The 14,849-nt window shown below is 34.4% G+C and overlaps 1 protein-coding gene across 2 annotated transcripts in view; it reads right to left on the bottom strand.

The window, feature by feature from the left end:
* Nucleotides 1-862: 862 nt before the first annotated feature.
* RASSF9 (Ras association domain family member 9) overlaps nt 863-14,849 on the bottom strand; it is a 28,627-nt gene continuing 14,640 nt past the window's right edge. The window contains exons 2-3 of one of the 2 annotated variants that reach the window (XR_013449289.1): nt 3,135-5,677; nt 863-2,986 (exon numbers count right to left, since the gene is read on the bottom strand). Coding sequence is in view for 1 of the 2 variants with exons in the window: in XM_036110951.2 (XP_035966844.2) it covers nt 4,417-5,677 (1,261 nt within the window). In the remaining variant the exon portion in view is untranslated. Of the gene's footprint in view, nt 5,678-14,849 lie in introns of both variants that reach the window. The other variant, XM_036110951.2, reaches the window with a different exon arrangement.

Genomic DNA, 14,849 nt, shown 5'->3' on the forward strand with positions numbered 1-14,849 from the left:
TATTATTACTATAATTCAAATTACTAAAAAGGAAGTCTTCCTTCTACCCTAAGTTCCCAGATATCCTCTTCAGAAATGTCCATTGTTAAGTTTTATTTGTGATTTGTTCTAGAGATAATCTATGCATATATAGGTATAAATATATATATGGCTAAGAAAATAGTGTTAACTTATTCCTAAGTGTTGTGACTGGACATTATATACAATCTTTTAGTAGAGTCATTTCATGCTCATTTGTAGAATGACCAAATGAGTTTCCTTAATTTTCAAATGATTTGGTGATTAAGACAGTCGAAATTAAAGGCCTATTTTGAGAAATAAGGTAGTGACCAATTAAATAATAGCAGAGAAGATTTACACTTGAATATTATTACATTAAAATGGATTTCATTGGGCACCTGGGTGGCTCAGTTGGTTGGGCATCTACCTTCGGCTTGGGTCACGATCCCAGGGTCCTGGGATCGAGTCCACATCGGGCTCCCTGCTCGGCGGGGAGCCTGCTTCTCCCTCTCCTCCGTGCTTGTGCTCTCTCTTGCTGTCTGTCTCTCTCTCAAATAATTAAATAAAATCTTTAAAAAAATGAAATAAAATAAAATGGATTTCATTCTAGAAAGCAAGATACCAGCTTATAAAACCAGCCATCTAGTATAGAAGTGAGGACATTCTTTCATGACAAATTGAAACATATGTATGAAACCTAATAAAAAGTTTTATTAGGTCCTATTTGCTATATATTTTCATGAAATAATACCTGATCTTAACTTGTGTAAGTTAGCACAGCAATTATATAATTCTGACTAATATAAAATTTATTTTTAATATAGCCGAGTGATGCACCCAGAAAGACAAGCAATGTCACATGAAAGGGTACAACTATTTCTTTTATTATTCTGAATTAGTTACACTTGAAGAAATTACAGATAGTTTATATTTGTTACATCAGGCTTATTAAACCAATCAGGTAGTGTGAAAAGAAATAGTCTAATATTAAAAAAAAAAATCTGTATCTGGATTAAAAGGTATTCCTTTTGTCAACTAGAAAAATACATTCTAAATAAAACCATAATCCTACTTTGAAAAACTATAAAATGCAGCCATAGAAGTATATTTTGTCATATATAGCAGATGTTTAAATAATATAAAAATAAAATTTTAATGGATTAGAATAGCTTCTATACACTGAGACCCTTTATTTCTTTGAGTTAGAAAGAGAAAATAAAGTAGATATTTCATTTAGGATATTATTTCAAAGTTATTTTGTGTCTACTACTTAAAATTCAATTCTACAGAATATATATTTTTTCCTACATGCATATAATGCAAAGGAAAATACCATAATTTAACCATTGAGAGGCTTTTAAAAAGATAATATTTGCATTGCCTTAAATCAGTAACTGTGATTTTAAAAATAAAATAAAAAATTTACCAATTTAAAATTTTTTTCAGAGCACAAAGATTTAGTGCCTCCCCTAAAGAATTTATAAGTAGAATTACTTTTACCGTTTTAAGTCTGCTAATATGCATATTTAATAAAATGCATGAGCATCATAGAAATAATTTTTAAAATGGTTGCAGCCTTCTAAAATTTAGCATTTCAATTCAAAAACTGGGTAGGGGCAAAGAGGTAAGGAGGTCGATTGGAGGGATTATAGTTAAGAAGATAGAAGACAAAGTAATAAAACAATAAAAAAATACATTGGGGGAGGGAAGTTAGGTAAGTACATAAATAAATATAAGCTAAGCCGTAATATAAGTGCTCCTCTATGAAAAGTACACCTGAAATAGTTGTGGGCTCAGAGATAAGATATTACACCTGATTGAATGGAATAAATGTTTAATAGAAAATATAACATGTTAAAAAGACAAAATGGGTAGGTTTCCGTGTATGGCAGATGGAGGGAAAAAGAGGCATTCCAAGGGGGAGGATAAACAAGGTACAGTCTATGAAAATCTAAGTTGTTACAAGAAGGAAGAATAGTCAGCTTTGGTTTGCTACTTCTAGCTGCATATAGCAATTTCATAGTTAACCTGTTAGGTTACTCAAACATTTATAAACACTTTAAAGATTCTATACATAATTAAAACATTAAAGCCTCTATCAAGTTCTATATTTATAATTCAGATTCTCACTTTAATAAAGAATAACTCAGTATCCAGAGATGAGGGCAATTGTAGTTAAGTTTTATATCTGTATTAATATATTACTCTAAATTAGAGATTCAGCATGGTAAAAAAAAAAAAAAAGAAGATATTCAGCATGGTAACTGATGATTTAATATTGTAACAAATCAAAAGCACAAATAGATTTGTATAACTAAAGAACAACTAGAAATTCTAAAGTGTGTTTAAAAATCAATGATTCTGCTTTCTGAGAAGAGTTTTTAACATAATTTATTGTAAAAATATAGAAGTAGTCCTTAGAATGTATCACTACTTAACTATATAAAGGCAGAAGTTAATTCAAAGATTCTAAAATGAAATTATCTGTCCAGTCCTATTTCTTATCAGAACGTCTTTCAAATTCAGATAATTAATCAAATTACATAGCAGATAAGTAATTATTTTCTCACTAAGGAGTAACCCAAAGAGATTGCTTTCACTTTCGGAAAACAACATTGCAATTGGTTTATCATTGATGATGATCGTCTGAATTTAATCCCCAGTAGTGAACAATGAATATATCAATAACTTGCCTTATTGCTGAACGATTTAATGAGATATTTGGCAAAAAAAAAAAAAAAAAAACTTCCCTTTCTCAGATGACTATTCAATTCCCTTTTAATTTTTTTTAATTAAACCCATGTTAACATTATTACTTACTCTTTATCACTATCTTTTCCCTGGAATGGAAATTTCTACTTTCTTTACCAGTCAATTTCAACTAAAGCCTTTAGCATTATCTTGGTGCAAGAAATGGTAACACAGATGCTCTCCAAAGTGAAATACTGGAACATTCTAAATATCTTCTCAAAGATTGGTGAAAAGTCTGGGGGATGGAGAAATGAAAAGGTAGATTAAGAAACTCAGTTAAAACATGCACTACAGTAAGCATGGGAATAAAAGGGAATAAGAAATACTGAAATCTTCACCAATATCCACATATTAAAACTAAGTAAAATAATATTCTTACTTACATGTATGCTGACATACAGGAAAAGTGTCAGCTAAAGAAAAAATAAACCACAGTGGTGTTTATTTAACAGTACAATAAAACAATAAAACTAATTGTTTACAATATGATTACATCATGCGTTCACTGGCAAGAAGCAAAGAAGGGAGAGAGGGAGGAAAACGTCAGGCAAAACCAAGCCTCTTCTGGCACTAAAAAGAGCATCACTCAAGGTGAGATCTAAATAATCTGTTCAATTTGTTGGATATTTACTAGCATCCTTGGGGAAGGAGTGTGCGTCAGAGCCACATTTTTTTAGTTTGCACCTTAGATGAAGTTCTACAGACAATCCGAATTCCAGTGTAACAGAATAAAAGGTTTTTGTCCATGTGAGTTCCTCTCTATAGGTTCAGAGACAAAATGCTAATACTTAGGGTATACAGAACTCTATTTTACCCACACAAAGGACCCCAAGTTGCCTCTCTTGGAGCCTCTTTTGTAGGCAGGGTGTAAATAAACAGGACTGTGACCCTGTGATTTTCTCTGTAACCCACATCATACCTCACTCAAAAAATAAACCTGCACAGACCATTTGTTTGATCAGATGATTTGCTTGGTCAGAGAAAGCCCAGGCATCATTCTTAGTAACTTTAGCCTTCTTTAGAAAAATTGCTGTTGTATGTAGCAATTGGCCCTTTCTCATCTATACCCCTATTCAATCCACTGCTGGAATTTGTACATGTCCCAGTGGCAGCACTTCCCACTTCCTGTCGTCTAGGTCTAAACAAGTAGAGGGGTCCAGAAAGTGACAGAGATGATGTACATTCTAAGTATCAGTGAGAAGAACCAAGACTTGAATTAATACAGTTACAGCAGCGTAGCTGTCATGTACATTACAGACTTAAAAATTCCAATGATATACCTTTGAAAAAATATATTACAGCACATTTTTAATTTTACTTGTTCATGTATCTAGTTTTAATATATTGACTGCAATATTAAGAATTAGTTGTGTTTGTGTAAATCATTTCTCCCAGAGCTATAAGAGACTATAATTCCCATCAAATCATTTCTGTTATACACCTGCAAGCTATTTGTGTTGCATTCCTAATAAACAGCTCATTGTCTGAACTTGTAATAATTGGGTGAGCTTGGAACTCTTAAATCAAAAATAAACTTTCTCTAGTTTTTTTAACCACTGAATACTTAACATGATTTACATCATCCTTCAGAATGTGACATTTAAAATAAAGTTTCTTATTAAGCAAACATGAACACAAAAGTAGGTCAGAAACAAGCCGTTTGAATTATGTTGACAATAGCACCACGTCTCCTCCAGTTGTTTCCGAGTCCTGACTATGGTTAGAGCTGATACCAGTGTCCGAGTCTGTGTCATTTGTATACAAGTTAAATACTCTTTGAGTCAAGGAAGGAACCTCCCCACTGCTGCTGGGGACCTCACATTCCTTCCCTCTGTTTTCCTTTAGTTGGCATCCATCTTTGTTGCTAACATGAAGTGAACTGAACTCCTTGGCCAGGAATTCATACTCTTTTGCTTTCATCTGAAGCAATGAGTCAGTGTATTTAATCTCTTTCTGGATGCCACTCAAGTGAGAGTGGATTTTCAAACCAGCTTTCATGCTTTTCTCCAAATCACACTTAACATTTTCTAAATTAGAGCTTTCAAGCTCACTTGCAGCGGCCCCTTCTGCGTCTTCATTTATCTCTGTGCAAACACTTTTTACCTCTTTTTCTATTTCAGCAGAGAGCTTATCAATGAGCATTCTGTAATATGCTAATCTTTCCTCCAGGTGTACAATTCCATCACTTTCAGTCAGGTCGTCCAGAATCTGGTTTTCATCAGAAGGCAAGTCCAGCTTTTGCTCAACTTCACTGAAACTAGGCATTAAATATGCATCCTGGACATAATTTTCTCCATCATTTTCTACCCTATCAAGGTGGAACTTAGCTTCACACTTTTCAATTTCCAGATCCAGCTCTTTCATTCTCTTGACTTGCTGATGAATAGTGTGGTCCTGGGAAATAATCAGATGAACTAAGGTCTCCATACTATCTCGATCATGGGAAACGGTGTCCTGCTTAATTTTAGCCAGTTTCCGGAAAGTTTTTCTGACTATTCTTTTTTGTTTATCTGGTGGTAATGTCTTCATGTAATTTGCTGGACTGAGTTCCCACACTTTTTCCGTGTTTTGCACTAATTTGGCTTCAGCAGTCCGCCACAATGGAACTGGAAGGAAAGCATCTGCTTTAACCAAAACAAATTGCATATTGGGCTGCTCATCTCCCCAAGCTTTCCAAAGCTTCAGGATTCTAGTTAGTGGAGGAAGAACCCGTTCCGAGCCTCTCCACTTTTCTATGATGCAGTAATCACTGGGCTTCCCCAGCAGAAATCGTTTCTCTCCAAATGTAGCCTCATGTTCCTCAAGCAAAGCCTGGATGACATCAGCCGAGGTGGTGCGTTTAGTTAACCCACAGACAATCTTCTCTTCTTGGCAAACCCAAACCACAATTTCCTTCTCTTCTGAATCCATGTCTTTAGTGGGAGATCTGAAAGAAAAACAAAGTACATTATATTTCTGTCATCAGCTGTGTAAACTTAGAAACACGGTTTAGCTTTTTAATACCCTTTTCAGATCTTATCCTTCATCAGAGATGCATTTGGAGGCTGAGACTACACGTGAATCAGAAGTTTTACTGCAAGAAAAAAAAATTTAAAAAAATCAAGGAAAATATCTTAATTTGCTTTTATTCCCTAGTGGGCTCTGGAAAGAGCAAATTGTCATCCAAGACAACTGAGGCTATTTTATCTATAGAAGTCAGCCACACTATAACTACAGTCAGAACTGCTAGAGTTAAGACAATACTCAAAGTGGAGATGAATAAGAGGAGATAAAATAAGACAGTTTTTGCTGGAGCCTTCAGACTAGACAAAGACCACGGAAGCATAGGTAGGAATGGTCGGATGATATTAGAGTCATAGGGCTAAAAATAGATCATTACTGAAAACAGTCATACTTTTGTTCAACAAATGTTTATTACACGCCAACCATATCTTCAGACATGTGCCAGACATGTCTGAAGATAACTAAAGACATAACAGTACACAAAGGAGAAGACAACACAGATATAAATGTGTAATTATTATAATAGCAGGTAGTGGTAAATACTAAACAGAAAATTAAACAGGATGAAGGGACAGAGAATGACTTGGAAGAAAGAGAAGTTCATTTTATTCAGAGTATTTAGGAGAGACTTCCTCTAAGAAGATGACCTTTGAATAGGGGCATAAGTTTTGAGGAGGCCATCAGAGACCTAAGGGAAGAATTCTAAGAGTGAACAGAAGGACAAGGGTCATGAAGCATGTTCTAGAGACAGAGAGAAGGCGAATGTAGTTGGAGGCTTGGGGGGGGGGGGTGGAGTTGCTGGAGGGAGGGAAAGGTCAAATGATAGGTGATGAGATCTAGCAGAAATGCATATCCCATGATCAGGCATTTGGATTTTGTTCTAGTTCTAGTGAGAAGCCATGAGAAAGGCTTAAACAGAGGAGTTATGGTTAAAATTATGCTTTAAGTATACCTGGCTTGTTTAATGGAATGGACTGTAAAAAAAAGGGGGGGGGGGCAAAAGCAGAGACAGGAAGGCTTAGTTGAAAGCCTAGTGCAGAGATCTAAGGGGAACTGCCTGGACTAGGGTTTTAGCAGTAGAGGTATTAGGAAGTGGTCAGAGTTGGGACATATAGAGAAGTAAAGACTTGATAGTAATTTCCTTTGTAGCAGAGAGGGATGGGGAAAAAAAAAATCACTTTTCTGAAGAAAAAAGAGCCATAGAGGTAGTCAAAGAAACAAGGAAATTCCGTGGTTTCTGGGCCATACCCTGTAGAGAATTTTTACGATCATATTTCCATCATGAGTGTAAGTCAAATTGACCACGTCTTTCATAATATCTCTTTAAAAGAATGTTAAGAAAGAAATGATATAAAGTGAATTATAATCCAATATGATTTATGGAGACAAGATCTTCAAGTAGTAATTGGCTTGTTGTGAAAGTTACTTTATATAGCACCCTCAAAGCATATGACTCCATGAAGCATATATGGAAGAAATTTTCCCTGGTTTCTAGAATCTTTTAACACTTAGAATTTATAGTGTTTATGTTTTAGTACCAATAGTGACTAATCCTACATTATTATCTTTATTTTAAACGACTAATTATTGCACCTTGGTTATTGACTTTCCTGAGGTCATAAAGTGACTACTAACAGTGAAAGGACAAATCAATGACACCAAATAACAAAGAGTACCCAATAAAATTTAGATATCCAACTGTACCGACATTTTATAAATAATTATCCAAAAAGTCTTAAAGGGCTGTGATTGTTCTCTTATAAAAATATTTAACATTTACACTACATCAATCAATCAATCAATCAATAAAAATATTTAACATTTAATGACTCAACTTTGAATAATGTGATATTTGATAATATTTACAACTCATCACTTAACAATTCTAAGCAACAAAAAAGTAGGTAGAATTTAGGGCAACAGAATTATTTTCATATTTCAATTAGTAGAGAAATAGCACACAAATACATTCTAAGCAAAAACAAATAAGTACTCAAAGTAACTGATACTAACTACTGTTTGTGTTATGGCTCTACAGCACAAATTACCTCTAAATTAATTATTACCTTCATCTGTTTTGATCATGCCTATAAAATACTCAAAATTAACAAACTTTCTTTTTACTTTATGCAGTTAGAAGTTTACCTACTAAATTGCATAATTTAAAAAGAAGTAAACCATGCCCTGTGCACTTACTGTATATTAAATTATAACCATTTCAATATGCACTTTTTATAAATAATGGTAAAAATAACAAAATTGAGTAACTGTTGCAGTTATTAACCTTATAACATCAATAGCTATTACATTAAAACTAAGAACATAGGACATCTTTATTTTATGCTATTTTTTAGTATTCATGGTTAAACTCTAAAAAAACCCTACTAAAAAATACTAGCACGGAAGATTATAACCATCAGTCATAAAACATTTAATAAATAAAACTGTTCTAAGCTCTTGCATATATCAAGTCATTTAATCCTCACAATTCTGTAATGTAGGTAATAATATTATCACTATTTTATTGATAAAGAAACTAAAGCACAGGGGTTTTTAATGATTTGCCTAAGGTCACACAGTTAGTGGTACATTGAGGATTTAAACCCAAGCAAGAAAGCAGGTTCCATAGTGCAGTGCTAACCATTATATTGTAAAAACAAGTTTATGAGTTTGATGATTGTCTTTTTAAGATTTTTTTTTAAGTAATCTCTACACGCAACGGGGGTCTCGAACTTACAACCCCAAGATCAAGAGTCGTATGCTCTACTGACTGAGCCAGCCAGGCGCGCTAGTTTGATGATTTGGATATGTGGATTAAATTGGAAAAAAAATAATAAAATACACTACTCTTTTAAGAGGAACATTATTATATAAATTTGCCTTTGATAGGAATGGAACTCTAATGTCCTGTTAGAACACCAATTGGTCAAGGGAGGACTTTTCCCAATGGACAGTCACGGAAAGAAGTACATAAGAATGTATTACCGTCTCTATCTTTTCCATATTAATCTTGTTCTTACTCTGATGCAGTACTAAAGGATTTCTGACAGGTCTGGGCACCTGCGTTGGCTGACAAAACTCTCATTTATATATATATATAACAACTCCTTACTGTTGTTTTCTTAGAGTAGTCCCTATGTCCTGTTCCATTTTCTGGAAACATTAGTTCTGGGTCTGTAAGAAAGGATAACACATGACCTACAACCTCTTCGGCCTTACACTGTAGTTGTGAAGAAGACTGAGAAACAGAGAGCAGGGAATCCTTTGGTACCCTACGTAGAATAATAATGATGACGTACATGACAAGTCCCCAATACTTCCATGCCCCTACTCTAACTGGGACCTTTTTTGTTTGGGAAGGATCAAATGCTTGTCTATTGTGGCCTCCCATAGATATCTGCTACTTTTCAGCTCATGTGGATAATGTAACCCTAATGGTCATTAAGTACAACCTAAAGATAGTATTATTTCCACATTATGTATGAGAAAATTAGTGCCTTAATAATAACATCACATTCTGACTGGTTCCAAACATTTTTTTTAAGTCTACCTTAAGCTACTTTATATTTTCTGAGTCAGTTATCTCTAAATATTTTGAGGAAATTTTACAACCATCATTCAAATCAGATAATTTTCAAAAGTTCTACCCCTTGATTGAATATGTTTAAAAGTAATGACCAATGAATTTCCATAATCTTCCATACCTAGTAAAAGATTCATCATGTTTAAATTCTACATTTTAAACAGGCTTCAGATTTTGAAAACTGTATTTATTTTGTAGTATGGCCCCAATTGAGTCTCTATCCATTCATTTTCCAATCCTCTGTACCCTTCACGGTCATACTACAATATCTGACTCACATGTTTCATAAGGTTGCTGCAAATATCATATAAAAGAATGAGTAAGAGAGCTTTGAGAATTGTGAAAAATGTACTAGGTAAATATAGGTTATTAACACTAATAACAAAATTACTGTTATTTAATACAGAGAGGGGTGTAGTGTTTTTAGTATGTTCATTCAGTAATCTTATCGACCTTGCTATAGTAGTTAACAATATTATTTTACAAATACTTTCCAACATGTCTCACCATATTTTTTTACCTGTTTTAACTCATCAATTTTTTGCATGTGTACTTCCAATATGACATAACTGTTTGGCTAATAAGAGGCACTTTAAAACATCATTAATATAATCTTTGGATCACAGATGAGCCGAGAATGCTTTTAATCTTTCTGTGATTTATAACCCTCTGATTTTGATTAAAATTGTGCTAATGAGGTTCATTACACTATATATATTATTCTACAGCTGTTTCATTATTCCGTGTTTGCCTTTTCTGGAATATCATCAGAAAATTAAGATTTATATGCTAAATAAAACTTTTCAACAACATGTATTAACATCACTTATAGGTACTTTTCCATATTTACTCTGAAATAATAACTGAAATTAAATATTAGACTTCTTGCATTCACTCTATTGTCAATCAGGAAATTGAAAATATTTCTCCATTGATAATTAATTTTAGTAACACAAAAACAATGACACAGAATTAAGTTGAGTTGGCTTGTAATTACAAATGCAACGTTCATACACTCAAATATTTCTTCAACACACTCCACTGAGTAATTATGGACAAAGCATCAGAGAATAAATTAACTATCCAAATCTGAAGTTTTAAGATCAAAAAAAGTATTTACTAAGATATTACAATGCCAAACTGAAGATCTCTGAAAACATATATTTATCGAAAAAAGATTCAGTGTGAAAGCAGAGAAAAATGAAGATAAATGGATAAACTTTGGCCATCTTTATTCAGTTGCCCAGAGGAAAAGGGCATTGAAGTTGGGGTACAGGGGAATAAATTGAAAGAGTAACATTCATTCCTAGTATATACTAGACATTAAAGTTTAATTGATATTTGACATATGAAACTTACTAGGACAAATATTTTATATGGAAACCTACTTTCTTTTTTTCTTTTTTTAAATTTTTAAAAAAGATTTTATTTATTTATTTATTTATTTGAGAGAGAGAGTGGGAGATAAAGAGAGAGCACAAGCAGGGGGGAGAGGGAGAGGGAAAAGCAGACTCCCCACTGAGCAGGGCGTCTGATGCGGAACTCGATCCCAGGACCCTGGGATCATGACCCAGGCTGAAGGCAGAAGCTTAACCGACTGAGCCACCCAGGCATCCTGGAGGCCTACTTTAATAACAATAAGAATCATTAAAATGATAAATTGTTAATTAATAATTACATTATAAGATATGCTTCTAAAACCCAGTATACAAACACTAGAATGCAATCTATATATATTTATGGAAAATAATTTGAACCTGTGAATGCATTTTCCACAGAACCTCTATTACAACTATTTTGGAGGTCAGCCCAGAAAGTCTGATACTGACACAATCTGGCTGCTATGTATAGGAGTGACTCAAAATGAAATGCTTTTATTGCTTAAGTCTCTTGGGAACCATATTCCATGCTTAGAAATTAATAGTGAGAACTTTTCCAGTTCCAAACTATTGGTGGCACCTGTGCCTGAACATTGCGATGGAAGGATCCATCAGATTGAAAGATGAAGAACTATGGAGCTTTGGGGGCATATCTGAGTCCTGGTCCTTTGCTCAAAGACTGTTCTCTGTTTCCTTCTTATTGCTATTACCTATTTTTTAAACTGGAGAGTCTCTCCTTCTAAACCAGTGGTTCTCTACCAGGGGTGATTTTGCCCCCCAGGAGGCATTTGACAATGCATGGAGACATTTTTGATTTTTATTTTAGAGTCCGGGGGTACCACTAGCATCTAGTGGGTTGAGGTTGGGAACATAAATGTTCTGCAATGTACAGAATGGTTTCCTGGTAGCAAAAGCTTATAGCCACAAACGTCAATAGTGATGCAATGGAAAAATCCTCTTCCAGATATACAGCAAAATACATGTCACAGCTTCACCTTTACCCTTTTTCCTTATAGCTTCTGGAGAATTTAATACTAAAGTTTATGAAAACAAAAATAATAAACAAGGGAGACATTTCCGATCTCAAGTACTCTAAAATAAAGGGGGGCGCCTGGGTGGCTCAGTTGGTTAAGCGACTGCCTTCGGCTCAGGTCATGATCCTGGAGTCCCTGGATCGAGTCCCGCATCGGGCTCCCTGCTCAGCGGGGGGTCTGCTTCTCCCTCTGACCCTCTTCCCTCTCGTGCTCTCTGTCTCTCATTCTCTCTCTCAAATTAATAAATAAAATCTTAAAAAAAAAAAAGATCTTGCCATTTGCAACGACGTGGATGGAACTGGAGGGTATTATGCTGAGCGAAATAAGTCAAACAGAGAAAGACATGTATCATATGACCTCACTGATATGAGGAATTCTTAATCTCAGGAAACAAACTGAGGGTTGCTGGAGTGGGGGGTGGGGTGGGAGGGATGGGGTGACTGGGTGATGGACACTGGGGAGGGTATGTGTTCTGGTAAGCGCTGTGAATTGTGCAGGACTGTTGAATCTCAGATGTGTACCTCTGAAACAAATAATGCAATATATGTTAAGAAAGAAAAAAAGAAGAAGAAGAATGTAGCAGGAGGGGAAGAATGAAGGGGGGGAAATCGGAGGGGGAGAAGAACCATGAGAGACGATGGACTCTGAAAAACAAACTGAGGGTTCTAGAGGGGAGGGGGTTGGGAGGATGGGTCAGCCTGGTGATGGGTATTGAGGAGGGCACGTTCTGCCTGGAGCACTGGGTGTTAGGCACAAACAATGAATCATGGAACACTATATCTAAAACTAATGATGTAATGTACGGGGATTAACATAACAATAAAAAAATTAAAAAAAAAAAATAAAATCTTTAAAATAAATAAATAAATAAAATAAAATAAAATAAAGGATGAAAGTTGGCATTCTACTTAATGGAATACAAATGCACTTTTTTTTCTCCTTTCACCCCACAGCCTATGTTATGTTTGTTATTATTAATCCTGCCCAACTGGATTTTCCTCTGTTAATCCCAGAACTGGTCCTAAGGAATGCTGATATTCCTATAGGGTTAATTATAGTTTAGGAAAAAACTTCCATTCATAAACTAGTAAATCTTTCTTCTCCATTAAGAAACAGTATTTGAGTAGCTATGACATGACAGAAATGGTCAAGAGACCAGGGCACTGTCAGCCGTGTGTGGGGGGGATGGGAGTCTGCAGAAGGGGTTTTCATTGAGCTTTTCTCTTACTACTTTACAGTCTATTCTGCCCTGAAAGAAGGGACAAAGACCACAATTAGGAATAGACCCAGAGTTTGGGGGAAGAGGAGGCCAAGACCCGCAGTCTTTACAGGATGAAAGGGAAATTCCCAGAAACAACCGTGGGAAATGAGGGAAGGCATCTCTAGTGCCCAGGCAAGGCAGGGGGTGTTGTAGGCATGTAAAATATGCCTAGAGAAGTCAGAAATAGCCTTTAAAACTACCTTAGAGATAAAACTACACTGAATATAACACTATCTTGTTTGGATTATTTAGAAGATACTCTGGACTCAAATACTGTCCAGAAGTCACCATTATTCAAATAAAATGGCAGACGACACTATATTTACAAATCTGATTATTTGTGCTGATTGCTGAATACAAACCAAGGGTTATGAAGATTCTATATTTTACTGACCTTTGGCCAAGCTATGATATTGTCATAGTATGTTTTTTTCCATGAAGTTGAAAGTAAATAAATGCTTTTCAGTCAAACGTCTCATTCCACAGGGAAATGAGAACTGTCTCCTTAGTATTTTAACTCATAATACAATTTATTCCCTTCAGGTTATTTATTAAACCTCAAAACACATTTATACTCCTCAAAAGATAGAAGTTAATTTTATCCTGCTATCACTATGCAATTCAATGTCATAGCAAGGAACACAACTAGAATTGATACAATATGAGTACATATGTAATTCATTTTTGTGTCCTGTATTCTGATAAATGAAATACAAAATAGCAATACAGAGGAAAAAAACTTAGTCCCTGCACAGATTCTGGTCCAGCAGAAAGCAGATTTTAATGCCTCATAATATATATATTTTTTACAGAAAAGATAGATGGGTATGAAGTTATGAAAACCATTCTTAGGCCGGTTTTTCTCAAAACATCTTGCCCAAATAAGTAATAACTCTCACAGGTATGATGTCCAGTCAAATAGAACCTTCAATGTGTAGCTCACTATATGTGGCACTCATATTAAAAACATACCAGTAAATAATACTGGGAGATAGAACAACCCAACAATGCAAGTTTCAGAAATGATGACTGGTAATGGGAGCTACAAGACAATAATAAGAAAAGAAATTTGGTTCAGTATATTTATCTCATGCTCAAATCTGACTACCTTGTAGAAATTCACATTTTCTTTGAACAAAAGCATATAAGTCATTAAGGACATTAAAGAATAAAGATAAAAAATAAAAAGTAAGTTTACCAATTTAAGTTCTATACCAAAGGTTATAAACTAATATTTGAGTTTACAGACCCAACTCTATGCTAGTTATAAAATTTAAAATGCTGAGGATGCCATAATCAGTTTGGATGCTGAACATTTAAATCACATGTTACAACTATTTTCAAACAAAAATATTATACTTCCAAATTTAATAGCATCTTTTCCCAATAATCAAAATTATCACAGTACAACTCTAAATAGTTTTGCTAATAAATTAGTTAGCTTCATCATTATTATGTAAGAGAAAAATTTATATTTTGTATATGAATGAGCAACTTTGTAAGAGTAAAGGAATGACCCAAACACAAACAGAAATCTAGAGACAAAATTGGGTAGGATAAAAACTTAAATGTATTAAAAAAAGAAAAGTTCTATGCAAATTAACTGAATCCATTCCAAGTTAGTTATCTTCCAAATAAATTGTCCATTTGGAATTATGGTATATGAGCTTTATAACTTGCTTCAACAATCATTAATGAAACTCTAGTTTTAGCAAATGTGAACAAATGCTGAGGATAAAATGATATAGAAGATAAGATGATCCTTATGTTCAGGAATTTGTCATATAGCTCGGAAGGAGAAAAGCTACGCTTAGGAAGGGAGATTCTAAAAATTCAGG

The sequence above is a fragment of the Halichoerus grypus genome, chromosome 6 (genome assembly GCF_964656455.1).
Source record: "Halichoerus grypus chromosome 6, mHalGry1.hap1.1, whole genome shotgun sequence".
NCBI lineage: Eukaryota > Metazoa > Chordata > Mammalia > Carnivora > Phocidae > Halichoerus > Halichoerus grypus.